General features: G+C 31.5%; 1 protein-coding gene across 3 annotated transcripts in view; it reads right to left on the reverse strand.

The window, feature by feature from the left end:
• Positions 1-252: 252 nt before the first annotated feature.
• The window catches only part of LOC111689752, a 33,373-nt gene continuing 17,056 nt past the window's right edge, over positions 253-16,569 (reverse strand). For all 3 annotated transcript variants that reach the window (XM_046945171.1, XM_046945170.1, XM_046945169.1), the window contains 4 exons: positions 3,457-4,147; positions 1,730-2,409; positions 1,090-1,352; positions 253-1,026 (listed from right to left, as the gene is read on the reverse strand). In XM_046945171.1, the coding sequence (XP_046801127.1) occupies positions 773-1,026; positions 1,090-1,352; positions 1,730-2,409; positions 3,457-4,008 (1,749 nt within the window). In that variant the 5' untranslated portion in view covers positions 4,009-4,147 and the 3' untranslated portion in view covers positions 253-772. The remainder of the gene's footprint in view (positions 1,027-1,089; positions 1,353-1,729; positions 2,410-3,456; positions 4,148-16,569) is intronic.

A 16,569-nucleotide genomic window follows, 5' to 3' on the forward strand; every position in this document is an offset into this window, starting at 1 on the left:
AATTATTAAAATCAGTTTAACGACAATAACGATTTTTAAAAAGAAACATCAAATAAATTATTTAAGCTATAAATTCTAAACGAATATTTTCTATGATTATGTAAATGTTTATGTATACATATCTGTACAAATGATTAGATATATATATGTATATACAAATAATATATAATATTGTTTATTATATATATATTTTGATTATTTTACATACATACACAATAACTTTTCTAAATATAATTTGTTCAGTTTAATTTTAAATATTTTTTCAATATTTAATTAATGTAAATAGGCTATAATTAGTTTTGAAATTAAGTTCATATAATGTCGATCCGTATTAAATCTAATTTTAGCATTTTTGTAGAGAAAAGTAGAAAGTTTAAGAAATAATTTAAGTTTTCATTTTGTTTACTTATAGAAAAAGTTTAGATTTTATAGAAATTTCGTAAATATTGATTATTTTTACATTAATACTTATATAGTTAAAGTATATAGTATATATACAGATTAGAAAGAAATTAACTAGGTTTATATACAAAATTTTCAAGACACTTTTTACTGAACCATTTTGTAAAAGAAAATGAAAAGATAATGATTCCTCTATATAATTGTCGGGTATCTTGTTAACAACTTAATAAGTAGCCGGGAAAATATTATGGTTCAGAGATAGGAATAAAATTTTTTTTTGGTTTACAGACATTGTGGAAAGTAGTCTATTTTACGAAGACATTTTAAGAAGAATATATTATACTACATATACATATATGGTCAAACCATTTCAATACAAATAATGCGATGAAGCCTGAGCTCTATATTGTTTTGGTGTTAATTTTATTAATTTCGGATTGAAAGCCCCCAGTTGGGCTTCATTTGTTGATGAGGGTGCTGGCGGTACGGGATTTGAACGAAAACGTGTACGTAAGAATTTTTGCATTGAACGTAAACGTATTATGGGAGCACAGGGCGATTGTCGCAAGCTATTATGATTGAGGGCCCAATAAATGATGGGACTTAAAGCTGAATACATGTAACCTGTTAAAAATAAAAGTTAAACTAAAGTTATTTGTTATAAAAGTTATTTGAGATTGTATTTACCCAATAATAAATTAAAATATCTTGATGATTTTTTGCAGTACTCTTTGTAACCCATTATTTTATAAAGGACACAGAATACATGAGGTGCCCAACATGCTATGAATATAATAGCCGAACCTATAAGCATATTAGCTAGATGTCTACGTGATCGTAATGTTGAGGTTTGCGGTAACGGTATGCCGGGTGTGGCGACTCTTCGGCCACGCTGTGCTGCGCGAGCCATACGTTGTCGTTGGGAATGTTCGCGTATTTCACGCATTGCTCTGAAATTTTAAAAATAAATAAATAAATATTAAATTATAATTCTATTTACATATATCCTAAAAGAAAGGATAATATGGGTTTGTGCTGATGTTTGTAATGGGTCCTATGGGTCCGATTGAGCTAAGTGTGCCCTTTCAATGAAACTAGAGGTCGATTTCTAGTTTCATGCTAACTAACTAACTAACTAACTAACTAACTAACTAACTAACTAACTAACTAAAAAACTAACTAAAAAACTAAATAAGCAACTAACTAACTAATTCTTATTCTTATTCCAAATTTTAGAATTTTAATTAATATTTCGATCGATATCGTAATCGGGATCCTAGATTCTATAAGCCAAATAAAAGTTCTAATCTCAAGAACTATTACTCACCTTGGTGATATGGGATTTTTCGATAAAATAACATTACGATTACTATGTGCAGCACTTCTTGGATTTAAATTCTGCATTTGTATATCGCCACCATTGGAGGTGTCATCCGTTGCACCACCACAGCCTGCCTGATGGGCATTTGCAATACCCGTCACAATCACCATATGCGTTTGACGACGTAAAATTGGCATCGGAAGTGGTAGTTCGCCATGAGCGGCACGTGCTGTCAACGAGAGAGCGCACAATTTCCGTCGTACCCCGTAATGATTGAGGAGAACACCCAAACCAGGTAAAATGAAAACAATAAATGTGTGTATTAAAATGAATACAACAAATACAGGATTGGCACCCGGATCCGAGTGGCAACTTATGCTAACGTTGGGAAAATCGGCGGAAGGTGTGAGCGTGGTGGTAGCTGCCATTAACGATGTTGTCGGTAAAGATGTCGGTGGAGATGTTTTGATGGTGGAATTTTTCATAACAACTGTTCTCGCCACAATTTTATAGATAAACAAAAACGGAACACTGACAATGGCTGATGTCAACCATGAGAATACTGCCAAGGAAACATGTAAATAGCGGCGTTGACGTAGTTGTGCTAAACGCGGATGTTTTACGGTGGCATAACGATCCAGCGATAGTAAAAAGAATGATAATGTACTGGCGGCAACTGGCGTAGCCTAGAAAAAACAGTAGTAATACGAACATAAATATTAAAATTGAAAATAAAAAAATTGCACATAAAATACACAAAACAGGAAACGGAAAAGAATTAAGTGAAAATGTTCATATTTTTAAGTGTGTTTTTTTTTTTTTTTTTTGTTTTGATTGAGGTTAGTAAAAGTTTTTAAGATTGAAATGACCTTTTAAGGAAAAATATTTATATTTATATTTGAAATACAATAAATATGTTTATTGTTCATGTTTTTAAATGAGTTTTTAGATTTCAGTATGATAAAAGTAAAAGAACTGTAATTTACGACTGTGTACATGTTTACTTCATCCTGCAATACAGTGGGTGCTAAAATGTTGTCACAAAATTTAAGGAGAGATATGTATATGATGACATATAACGAAATATATATTTTGTAATAATTGTGGCTTACTTAAGAACCAATAAATCAGTTTCTGATATAAAAATTAACAGGCTCTTTAACACACAGACCATACTAGCATGTGAGATGTTTCCAGGTGATATTGAATCTGCCATTAAATATTATCGATTATTGCACTCCCAAACACCTTTTCGAAGGAAACTTTTTTTTTCAGATTTTGAATGATGACTCTCTAAGTAACCTATCGGTATATATGAACGGACTATAGACTAGACCGTTAATAAAAATGTAGACTAGACAATAGACTAGACTATAGACTATACTATAGACTAGACTATAGACTAGACTATAGACTAGACTATAGACTAGACTATAGACTAGACTATAGACTAGACTATAGACTAGACTATAGACTAGACTATAGACTAGACTATAGACTAGACTATAGACTAGACTATAGACTAGACTATAGACTAGACTATAGACTAGACTATAGACTAGACTATAGACTAGACTATAGACTAGATTATAGAATAGACTATAGAATAAACTATAGAATAGACCATGGACTAGACTATAGACTATACTCTATACTAGGTTATAGTCTATACTATATAAGTACTAGACTGTAGACTAAATTATAGACCAGACCTTAGACTAGATTAGACTTACCTGTATAAAATCAATCACTTTACACAGTTCCAGAGGTAAAGTTTTCGTTTTTCGGTTCATGGCTAAGTTTAGAAGAGTAACCGGTGCTGATATACCCGTCACCAGCAGATCTGCAATACAAACAGCTAATAGCAAAGGATTTCGTAATCTTACCGATGAAGCCGAACATAGTGTTAGCAAGAGAGTAGCATTTCCCAAAACACCACCAAATACTACCAATCCATAAGAAATGGCCATAAAGAGTAGGGTTAGTGAGGGTATTGCATGTTCATCACGATCACCATCGTAGGGATTAACATAAGTTAAATTGCCAAAATGATCATAATCTAAAACACCAATACTGGCTTCAGCAGTGCCAGTACTAAGACCCTCGGAAATATTGCTTTCATCCAGACTTTGCTGCAAAGCAGCCAAATTTAAAAGTTCTCTACTATTGCTGGTCTCCTGTACCGTGAGACCTGAATCAAAGTTGACGACCTGCTGTTGCTGTTGTTTGGTCAAATGATGACGATATGTATTCTCCCACCATTGTTGTAAATTATTGCTATTCATGGTATTGCTGCAAGTCCACTTTTATTCAAAATTACTTGCTGCAGTAGTTGCTAATGAGCAGGCAGAGTTGGAGAAAGATGATGATGTTGATGTGGTGATGTTGATGATGACGTTGTTTTTTTTTCATTTCATAAACATGCTAAAATTAATAAAGCAACAATTGCAAATTATTACAATAGAAATACATACATACATAAATGGTGAAGTAGAAGAAGCATTGTATAGGAAAATTAAATAAATGTTAAGAAAACATTTACCCTTATTAAACTAACTTTATTATACATACAACAATAATAACAACAGCAACAGTTAAACTACTGGAAAATATTTTGTATTTATTAAAAAAGTTTAGCACAATGAGGGTAAAGAAATAAATGTAGGAAGAATTTAAAAAAGCAATACTAAACAAAAACAAGTAATATTTCTATATTCGGCTGTGCCGAATCTTATATACCCTTCACCAAGTATGTTTTAAAAAACTGTTTTCATTTATTTTGTATCTCTACACACATGTTACACACAAACAAATATAAACTGTAGCAGAAAGAAATAGTAACCGTTGTACTGTAATACCACCGTCAAACTGTATTACCACCCTCAAACAAATATTAGCTGTATTACCAATATATTACTGCCTTATCTCCTTGTTCTTGTTATATCCACTTACCTTCGTGAGAACAGAACAGCATCATCCAAACATACAAAAAAATACACAGCTGAATAAAACCAAATACATCTCCACACGCACATGTACATCTTTATCCAATTCACAGTGTTGTTGTTGCTTTTTTAACAAAGCATGAAAAAATGTGTCTTTTTTGATGAAATTTTCCGAGGTTGTCTCGGATTTTTGCTCATATCTCCGTTATTTATAGACCGATTATGCTGATTTTAAATAGCGATCTTTTCGAAAGCATGTCTAACTGAATTATTGAAGATTCGGATCTCGCCGATATCTGGGGACCTCTAAAAACTGATTTCAACAGACAGACAGACACCCCCCGGGGGCATGTTACCTTGGCGAAGACCTCCGCCTTGGTGTTATTGCAATCCCGGGGTATAAAGAGGGCCCAATACCTCCAATCTGACCGGGATTGAAAAATTGTTGTCTCAGTCTACTGCTTGGCTTAGTCCTTGCATAGATTGCCAGAGGTCTGACCAGAGCACCGCATAATCTGGTACTACGGGTGGCTAGTTGCCCGCAGGACTATGTCCTGGCTGGTCAGTTGGTTGAGGTTCCTTCGGGGACCAAGGTTGAACCCAAATTCGCGGGAAGAGAATAGGTGGCGGTTAAAAGACTGATGCATGATAATAGTCAATATTTCGGGTGCTGTTGCCGAAAATCAACAGATACCCCACAGAGGAGTGACTGTGGGACTAAGCGTTGGAAATGAGTTGGTATCAATTGTATATGATAAAGAATGAATGTAGAGGTATGCGGGACTCATCCACCCGTATACCTAAATGAATGTGTCGTATGTTTTTCTCTATGAATGTGTCGAATAAATGAGATGTGTGCTGGGTTGAATGATGATGGATGAAAGATATCATATACAAGATATACCGATTAAGTTTCCTTCCTTGTCCAGATATGTTCAGAGTTTACTCTGTTCATTTTCGACTTGCCACAGCGTGTCACTGTGAGTAAGAACGATGTCTACGGCTTATTGAAGGATCGTGCTTCGGTCCACCGGTTACGACTCTAGGTGCTGTTGCCGAATCAACAGAGCCATAGTAGTGTGGTTGTCTTACAACGTGACTACTTTGGCAAGAGATTAGATAGCTCGAGTACTCCAGCAAAGTACTTGCGCATGGTACCGGTCATAGCCAATGTGCAAAAATTGCCACCTGCGTCTTCATTGAAGACAAAGGGGCGATGGTAGACCGTTCTCAAGTCTACCCAGTGGATGAAAAAGACCACCGTGAGATAAGGCCGACACGGCAGGTGCTCACGTTAAAACTATCGACAGTCAGACAGACAGACAGACAGACGGACTTGGCTTAATTGACTCCGCTATCTATAAGGATCCAGAATATATATACTTTATAGGATCGGAAAATTATATACCCAGTGGACGAAAAAGACCACCGTGAGATAAGGCCGACACGGCAGGTGCTCACGTTAAAACTATCGACAGTCAGACAGACAGACAGACGGACTTGGCTTAATCGACTCCGCTATCTATAAGGATCCAGAATATATATACTTTATAGGATCGGAAAATTATATTATAGAAATTACAAACAAAATGACAAACTTATATATACCCTTCTCACGAAGGTGAAGGGTATAAAAAAAGTACAAGTAATATTGAGAATTGAGGATATAATATTATAGAAAGAGCATGAAATGGAGATAAAGTCAAATGTCGTTAACTTGGTTAAAAGTCAAACACGAGCTGTCTGTCTCTTTGTAGTATCTACAAACTCACATTAGTTGATTTGTAACATTACAAAATTCAATTACGTGCACGCTACTTATTGACATTGTTTAAGAAAAGTAATGAAATTTAAACGCGCAAATTGTTAAATACTTATCGAGATGTTCGGTTTTTTCTATATTTAAAACGATTATATGATTGTTGTTATGCAGTTCTTTAACGGTTGTAAGTTTACATGTCTTTATTAAATTCTTAAATTTTTTTCTATTTTTTTCACATATATGCATAAATATAACTCACATCTATCCCTGTGCTAAAACTTAGTAAAAAATTCGAGTCACAACTTGCCAAAATTAATACTTGAAATTTTGCTAAAATGGAATAAGGGCATATATCCATATATTTTAGTAAAAATTGTACTTAGAAAAATCTTTCTTAGAAAAATCTTTAAATCGCACCTTATTGCGTTATTGTCAAAATCAGCGAACCACATTATTATCTTAGTTCATTATCAAATTAGATAGGACCTCTTTAACTAAAATAATCCGAAAATAACAAGATATTATAATTTTTAAAATATAACTATAGTTATGGATATACGCCCTTCTTTTTGTCCACACTTTCATACTTAAATAGTTCATTCAATAATAATCTTTTTTGCAATATAATTAAAAAATTATAACATTTGAAATATTTTCCAACCATTCTGCAAATTTGGTGCAATTAGAATTAAAATTTATACGATTTTTTACAGAAAAATACATTAAATTGCTAATATTTTTTACCCAAAAAAAAAAATAAATAGTATTTAAAAATCGTGCTTTTAAAACTATCTATTTTAGCGAAAAATTTATAATTTTATGAATAGATGGAAAAAGGTTAGTTTAATATAATTATGCGAAAAAACGCGATTTTGAAAAGGTGGTCTTTACGCCCTTATTCGCATCCATGCTTCAATTGTTCAATTCACAATCGATGTTGTAGCGTTGTATGCTTTGTATGTCAGCAGCTGCTACAATAGTCATAACAATGTTGTTGATATTTTCTATGCAAAAGCTCTATACAAGTAATACGACAATTTTTCATGTGTTTTTTGAATGTTGTAAGAAATTTTTGTGTTGCCAACTGTTTATTTCAACATATAAACAAAAATTCAAACGATTTTAGCCTAAAAAACGATAAAGTGGTAACACTGAAATCAAAAACAAATAGCTGTTTACAAAAACAAAAAACTAAAATTCTTTTAAAAACAGTTTATTAGTTTAAAATGTGGAATAACGAAAATAAAAGAATTGAAAATTCAAAGAAATTATTGTTATGTATAATTGTTTTGATTGTTTTTTTCCTTGAGAACATAAACTTATGACTTGCTGCAAAAGATCTGTTCACAATCACTGTTACTACACTTTAGTAGGTACAATATACAACTTGATTGTGAATTGAACAAATAATAACAAACTTTTGCAAGCGTCACTATTTTCGAAAGTTACCCACAAGTCTGCACCTCATTTGTACAACAATTTACAGTGACCTCTTAACATAGAAGGCAATTGGTGCAAGTTATAAAACGAAGCATATTTTTATATGAATAATTGCAAAAGTTTTCAACAAGTGTGTTTTATGATCATTCTTCTGGTGAACAAAATTTCATCACCTTCTTCTTTTTGTACGATCGCTGGGTATTCAAATCATGTTTCACATTTTACAAAATGTATAATTTTTCCAGCTCTGTTCTAGTTCATTTTACTTCAGTTTAGTTCAGTTCAAATCTATTTCATAGTTCAGTTCTAGTTTAGTTCTAGTTCAGTTCTTGTTCAGTTCTAGTTTAGTTCTAGTTCAGTTCTAGTTCAGTTCTAGTTCAGTTCTAGTTCAGTTCTAGTTCAGTTCTAGTTCAGTTCTAGTTCAGTTCTAGTTCATTTCTAGTTCAGTTCTAGTTCAGTTCTAGTTCTAGTTCAGTTCTAGTTCAGTTCTAGTTCAGTTCTAGTTCAGTTCTAGTTCTAGTTCAGTTCTAGTTCAGTTCTAGTTCAGTTCTAGTTCAGTTCTAGTTCAGTTCTAGTTCAGTTCTAGTTTAGTTCTAGTTCAGTTCTAGTTCAGTTCTAGTTGTTCAGAAACTCAATATCTTGAACGTAATTTATAAATAAATTTCAGTTATATAATCCTACAAAAAAAGGGCAAAGTACTTCCAAAAAATAACATTTATCACCACTTCAAAAGTAGCACCAAGTGAATTTTTTTCCTTCTGTGGATGTGATGTTTATTGACGTCCAAAAAAGCGAAAAGAATCCATTTTTTTAATTAAAGGTAAATTTTTTTGTACTGAAATTTTTTGAATTAAAACAATATTATTTAAATAAGTTAATTGATAAAGGCGTGAAATTTATGTATTTATGTTAATACTAGCTATACCCAGTGTGCTTCGCTACCCTCATCGTAATGGAATAAAATAAATATCATTATTGTAAATGTATATATATATCTGCAATATCAAAAATTCCCCTTTTAAAGAACTCTTTAAGTTTGATTGATTCTAGCCTCAATATTACAGAAAATTAGAAAAAACAGTTGAAGAACGAAAAAGTACCAGACAGTGCCTTTTTATACATTTTCATTAAATCAGAATGACGCATGTTTAATTTTCAACCAGAAACCAAAAAAATCGCATAAAGATTTTTATACAATCAGGAAGCTACATGTCCAATTTAATATTTTTAGGTTCAATATTATAGAAAATTCGAAAAGTATTAGTAAAAGAACAAAAAAGTACCAGAGTATGCTTTTTCAATTTTCGTTCAATTGGGATACTGCGTGTTTAATTTTATGTTTATATATTCAATATTTTAGAAAGCTCTAAAAGTACCAGTACCAGTGAAGTACGAAAAAGTACCAAAGGACCTATTTTATTTAATTTCATGTTCCTAAGTTCAATATTATAGAAAATTCAAAAGTACCAGAAAATATTCCAGTTTAAATTTTCATTTACTCAAGTCCCTGATTGCTTTTAAAGATTCTAATTAACTCCAGGCTTCACATGCTTAATTTCATGTTTCTAGGATCAATATTATAAAAAACACAAAAAATACCTTTTTAAGAACGAAAAAGTACCCTTTATAGTTTCTCACTTAATCCAGGCTCTAAACGCTTAATTTCATGTTTCTAGGTTCAATATTATAGAAAATTCAAAATGTACCTTTTAAAGAACGGAAAAGTACCAAAAAGTCCCCTTTTATAGGTCCTCACTTAATCCGGGCTCTACATGCTCAATTTCACGTTTCTAGGTTAAATACTATACAAAATCCAAAAAGTATCTTTTGAAGAACGAAAAGGTTTCAAAAAGTCCCCTTTTATATGTTCTCCACTTAATCCATACTCTACATACTTAATTTCATGTTTCTAGGTTCAATATTATAAAAAATTCAAAAAGTACCTTTTGAAGAACGAAAAAATACCAAAAAGTCCCCTTTTATAGATTCTCATAAAAAGTACCTTTTGTAGAACGAAACAGTACCAAAAAGTCTCCTTTTATATATTCTCATTTACTCCGGGCTCTACATGCTTAATTTCATATTTCTAGGTTCAATATTATACAAAAATCCAAAAAGTACCTTTTGAAGAACGAAAAAGTACCAAAAGTCCCCTTTTATAGGTTCTCACTTAATCTATCCTCTACATACTTAATTTCATGTTTCTAGGTTCAATATTATAGGAAATTCAAAAAGTACCTTTTGAAGAACGAAAAAATACCAAAAAGTCCCCTTTTATAGATTCTCATAAAAAGTACCTTTTGTAGAACGAAACAGTACCAAAAATTCTTCTTTTATATATTCTCATTTACTCCGGGCTGTACATGCTTAATTTCATGTTTCTAGGTTCAATATTATACAAAAATCCAAAAAGTACCTTTTGAAGAACGAAAATGTACCAAAAAGTCCCCTTTTATAGATTCTCATTTACTCCGGGGTCTACATACTTAATTTCATGTTTCTAGGTTCAATATTATAGGAAATTCAAAAAGTACCTTTTGAAGAACGAAAAAGTACCAAAAAGTCCCCTTTTATAGATTCTCATTTTCTCCGGGCTCTACATGCTTAATTTCATGTTTCTAGGTTAAATTTTATAGAAAACTCAAAAAGTACCTTTTGTAGAACGAAACAGTACCAAAAAGTCTCATTTTATAGATTCTCATTTACTACGGGCTCTACATGCTTAATTTCATGTTTCTAGGTTCAATATTATACAAAAATCCAAAAAGTACCATTTGAAGAACGGAAAGTACCAAAAGTCCCCTTTTATAGGTTCTCACTTAATCCATCCTCTACATACTTAATTTCATGTTTCTAGGTTCAATATTATAGGAAATTCAAAAAGTATCTTTTGAAGTACGAAAAAATACCAAAAAGTCCCCTTTTATAGATTCTCATAAAAAGTACCTTTTGTAGAACGAAACAGTACCAAAAAGTCTCCTTTTATATATTCTCATTTACTCCGGGCTCTACATGCTTAATTTCATATTTCTAGGTTCAATATTATACAAAAATCCAAAAAGTACCTTTTGAAGAACGAAAAAGTACCAAAAGTCCCCTTTTATAGGTTCTCACTTAATCCATCCTCTACATACTTAATTTCATGTTTCTAGGTTCAATATTGTAGGAAATTCAAAAAGTACCTTTTGAAGAACGAAAAAGTACCAAAAAGTCCCCTTTTATAGATTCTCATTTTCTCCGGGCTCTACATGCTTAATTTCATGTTTCTAGGTTAAATTTTATAGAAAACTCAAAAAGTACCTTTTGTAGAACGAAACAGTACCAAAAAGTCTCATTTTATAGATTCTCATTTACTACGGGCTCTACATGCTTAATTTCATGTTTCTAGGTTCAATATTATACAAAAATCCAAAAAGTACCATTTGAAGAACGGAAAGTACCAAAAGTCCCCTTTTATAGGTTCTCACTTAATCCATCCTCTACATACTTAATTTCATGTTTCTAGGTTCAATATTATAGGAAATTCAAAAAGTATCTTTTGAAGTACGAAAAAATACCAAAAAGTCCCCTTTTATAGATTCTCATAAAAAGTACCTTTTGTAGAACGAAACAGTACCAAAAAGTCTCCTTTTATATATTCTCATTTACTCCGGGCTCTACATGCTTAATTTCATATTTCTAGGTTCAATATTATACAAAAATCCAAAAAGTACCTTTTGAAGAACGAAAAAGTACCAAAAGTCCCCTTTTATAGGTTCTCACTTAATCCATCCTCTACATACTTAATTTCATGTTTCTAGGTTCAATATTGTAGGAAATTCAAAAAGTACCTTTTGAAGAACGAAAAAGTACCAAAAAGTCCCCTTTATAGATTCTCATTTACTCCGGGGTCTACATGCTTAATTTCATTTTTCTAGGTTAAATTTTATAGAAAACTCAAAAAGTACCTTTTGTAGAACGAAAAAGTACCAAAAAGTCCGCTTTTACAGATTCTCATTTTCTACGTGCTCTACATGCTTAATTTCATGTTTCTAGGATCAATATTATAAAAAACACAAAAAGTACCTTTTGAAGACCGAAAAAATACCAAAAAGTGCCCTTTTATAGTTTCTCACTTAATCTAGGCTCTAAACGCTTAATTTCATGTTTCTAGGTTCAATATTATAGAAAATTCAAAATGTACCTTTTAAAGAATGGAAAAGTACCAAAAAGTCCCCTTTTATAGGTCCTCACTTAATCCGGGCTCTACATGCTTAATTTCACGTTTCTAGGTTCAATATTATACAAAAATCCAAAAAGTACCTTTTGAAGAACGAAAAAGTACCAAAAGTCCCTTTTATAGGTTCTCACTTAATCCATCCTCTACATACTTAATTTCATGTTTCTAGGTTCAATATTATAGGAAATTCAAAAAGTACCTTTTGAAGAACGAAAAAGTACCAAAAAGTCCCCTTTTATAGATTCTCATTTACTCCGGGCTCTACATACTTAATTTCATGTTTCTAGGTTCAATATTATAGGAAATTCAAAAAGTACCTTTTGAAGAACGAAAAAATACCAAAAAGTCCCCTTTTATAGATTCTCATAAAAAGTACCTTTTGTAGAACGAAACAGTACCAAAAATTCTTCTTTTATATATTCTCATTTACTCCGGGCTCTACATGCTTAATTTCATGTTTCTAGGTTCAATATTATACAAAAATCCAAAAAGTACCTTTTGAAGAACGAAAATGTACCAAAAAGTCCCCTTTTATATGTTCGCACTTAATCCAGGCTCTACATACTTAATTTCATGTTTCTAGGTTCAATATTATAAAAAATTCAAAAAGTACCTTTTGATGAACGAAAAGTCCCCTTTTATAGATTCTCATTTACTCCGGGCTCTACATGCTTAGTTTCATGTTTCTAGGTTAAATTTTATAGAAAACTCAAAAAGTATCTTTTGTAGAACGAAACAGTACCAAAAAGTCTCCTTTTATAGATTCTCATTTACTCTGGGCTCTACATGCTTAATTTCATGTTTCTAGGTTCAATATTATACAAAAATCCAAAAAAGTACCTTTTGAAGAACGAAAAAGTACCAAAAGTCCCTTTTATAGGTTCTCACTTAATCCATCCTCTACATACTTAATTTCATGTTTCTAGGTTCAATATTATAGGAAATTCAAAAAGTACCTTTTGAAGAACGAAAAAGTACCAAAAAGTCCCCTTTTATAGATTCTCATTTACTCCGGGCTCTACATACTTAATTTCATGTTTCTAGGTTCAATATTATAGGAAATTCAAAAAGTACCTTTTGAAGAACGAAAAAGTACCAAAAAGTCCCCTTTATAGATTCTCATTTACTCCGGGCTCTACATGCTTAATTTCATGTTTCTAGGTTCAATATTATACAAAAATCCAAAAAGTACCATTTGAAGAACGAAAAAGTACCAAAAGTCCCTTTTATAGGTTCTCACTTAATCCATCCTCTACATACTTAATTTCATGTTTCTAGGTTCAATATTATAGGAAATTCAAAAAGTACCTTTTGAAGAACGAAAAAGTACCAAAAAGTCCCCTTTTATAGATTCTCATTTACTCCGGGCTCTACATACTTAATTTCATATTTCTAGCTTCAATATTATAGGAAATTCAAAAAGTACCTTTTGAAGAACGAAAAAGTACCAAAAAGTCCCCTTTTATAGATTCTCATTTACTCCGGGCTCTACATACTTAATTTCATGTTTCTAGCTTCAATATTATAGGAAATTCAAAAAGTACCTTTTGAAGAACGAAAAAGTACCAAAAAGTCCCCTTTTATAGATTCTCATTTACTCCGGGCTCTACATGCTTAATTTCATGTTTCTAGGTTCAATATTATACAAAAATCCAAAAAGTACCATTTGAAGAACGAAAAAGTACCAAAAGTCCCCTTTTATAGTTTCTCACTTAATCCATCCTCTACATACTTAATTTCATGTTTCTAGGTTCAATATTATAGGAAATTCAAAAAGTACCTTTTGAAGAACGAAAAAATACCAAAAAGTCCCCTTTTATAGATTCTCATAAAAAGTACCTTTTGTAGAACGAAACAGTACCAAAAATTCTTCTTTTATATATTCTCATTTACTCCGGGCTCTACATGCTTAATTTCATGTTTCTAGGTTCAATATTATACAAAAATCCAAAAAGTACCTTTTGAAGAACGAAAATGTACCAAAAAGTCCCCTTTTATAGATTCTCATTTACTCCGGGCTCTACATGCTTAATTTCATTAACGAAATAAAAATTCTATTCCAAAATGTTGCAACATCGTAGTGGAAGCCCGTTATTACGTATTTATATGTATAAGTTAATAAACCAAAATCAATGTTTTATGAAAAAAGTACCAAAAATAGGTACAATTTTCACCCCTTAAACATCCGAATGACCAAAAAGTACTAAATTTATATTTTTATTTTTTCGTCAAGTTATGAAGGAGTCAAAAATATTGTTTGAATGTTCACTGGTTTTAAAGATACATGGGTGCAAAAAAAGTACCAAAATACAGTTTTTACCCGTTTATTCCCTAAAGGGGCCGAAATTGAAAAAAGTACCAGACACCTGTCCGCTTATTTTTTAAATGAACGACGATAAGCTTTAAACTATTTTTGTATCTTTTCTAGTTTAGGAGATATGAGGTTACCGATTTTACCCGTTTTTACCCTTTTTTACCCCCTAAACATTCGAATTTCCAAAAATCCCGTCTTAGTGGATCTATTTGGTGGGAGACCAACCCCCTGTCCAAATTTCAGCTCTTTAGCTTTAACCGTTTAGGCTGTGCGATGATGAATCAGTCAATCAGTCAGTCAGTCAGTCAGTCAGTCAGTCAGTAACGTTAGAATTTTATATATATAGATTATTTAAATGAATTTAGTTGTATTATATAACATTACAATTTCACTTCCAAATAACTTCAAAAAAAAAGAACATAAAAATTACTTCCTGAGAATGACTTCAGAAGTAGTGAATTTGGAATCAAATAAAAAGGAAAACCTGTCTTAAAATCATAACTTTTTCAGGACTATTTTTTAGTACTTTCGTGGAGTAAATTCTACTTCTTTTTCGCTTCTTTGGAAGTTCTGTTTTTGCTGGGAAATAGTAGATGTTATATATAACAATATCGCTCCTAAGATTTTTGTACATTATATAAGTTTCAGTTCATTATTCAGAAGTATAATTTCAGTTGTAGTTGTTCAGAAACGCAGCATCCTGGGCGTATTTTCTAAGAATTTTATAACAAAACATGTTCTACATTTGTCTAATTCCATATAACTTCTGGGTCTGCTATTTATAAATTACAAGTGTCAATTAAACACAATTATTTATTTTATTTAATGTCCTTGTATCTGGTTTAGGTTATTATAGGGTCGTTCATGTCCGACTATACTATTTTACTTGTTATTGTTTAAATTTCATTTTCTGCCACAATGAAACTTTGATTTAAATGGTGTTCTTTATACTTGTATTCATATCCTTTTTACTCATGGCCCATGGGGTCATTTCGGAGAACAAAGTTGCAAAATGTTATTAAATATTATAATGGTGTTTTTGTTGTTTCTTTATTTCTCTACAATTTAAGTTGTTTTTGTTGTTATTACTCTATTTCTTTTGATTTTATTTAACATTTTCAATTAGTTTACATTGCACCTGACAAAGATGAAAGAAACACTTAAGAATTTATTGGTATGAAAGAAAAGAGAAAAAAGTTGTAAATTGAAATTTTAATTATTAAATTAAAATGTTTAATTAAAATTAAAATTGAGTGTAAAAGAAATATTATCAAACTAAAATAAAGTTGTTTAATTATACTTTACTTTACATTTTAAGAGTAAAAGTGGAAGATTTGTTACAAAATAAGAATATTAAATTAGTTTTGGGTGTTGTGGGGAATTTTTGAAACAAAAATTGTGGTTTGGTGGTTTCTATTGTGTTTAGAGAACTTTTTGTCTGTTTGAATATTTCCTTTATATTTGAAAAAGGTCCTTAAACCCTTTTGAAAGGTGAACAAATTATAAATGATTACAATATGTGGTTATTTTAAAACGAAAACCTTATACATTTGTAATTAATTAATTACAGTTTTATTTGTATTGAGACAAACTATGACACGTATACATGTAAGTGTGTGTTAGTTATAGCGAGTTCTCAAGGATAACCCAAGACAAACCAACAGACCGATCTGCTTCTATAGCAAGCGATCGCTCTTTTGAATAGAGCATAGCTGAACGAGGTTTCTAGATCCGAAATCTGAGGGATACTAGAGGTTCTTCTGACATCCCTATGTATGACTGAAAGTTTGCAATAGTATAAGAATCCAGAAGAAGGATTATGGTTATAATAAAAACGTAAGAAACACGGAGAGATGTATTACGGATTCGAGTTGATTTTTTCCCAGAGTCTACCGGTGTACGCTGTACTTTCCATCTCTACAGATGGTGCAGAGCACTTTAATTAACCTTCACCACTTAAGAGTTGTAATGTAGTTTAGTTCCACTAAATTCTAGTTCAGTTCTAGTTCAGTCCTACTTTAGTTTTAGTTCAGTTCTAGTTCAGTCCTACTTCAGTTTTAGTTCAGTTCTAGTTCAGTTCTAGTTCAGTTCTAGTTCAGTTCTAGTTCAGTTCTAGTTCAGTTCTAATTCAGTTCTAGTTTAGTTCTAGTTCAGTTCTAGTTCAGT

This window comes from Lucilia cuprina, chromosome 2 (assembly GCF_022045245.1).
Source record: "Lucilia cuprina isolate Lc7/37 chromosome 2, ASM2204524v1, whole genome shotgun sequence".
Lineage (NCBI taxonomy): Eukaryota > Metazoa > Arthropoda > Insecta > Diptera > Calliphoridae > Lucilia > Lucilia cuprina.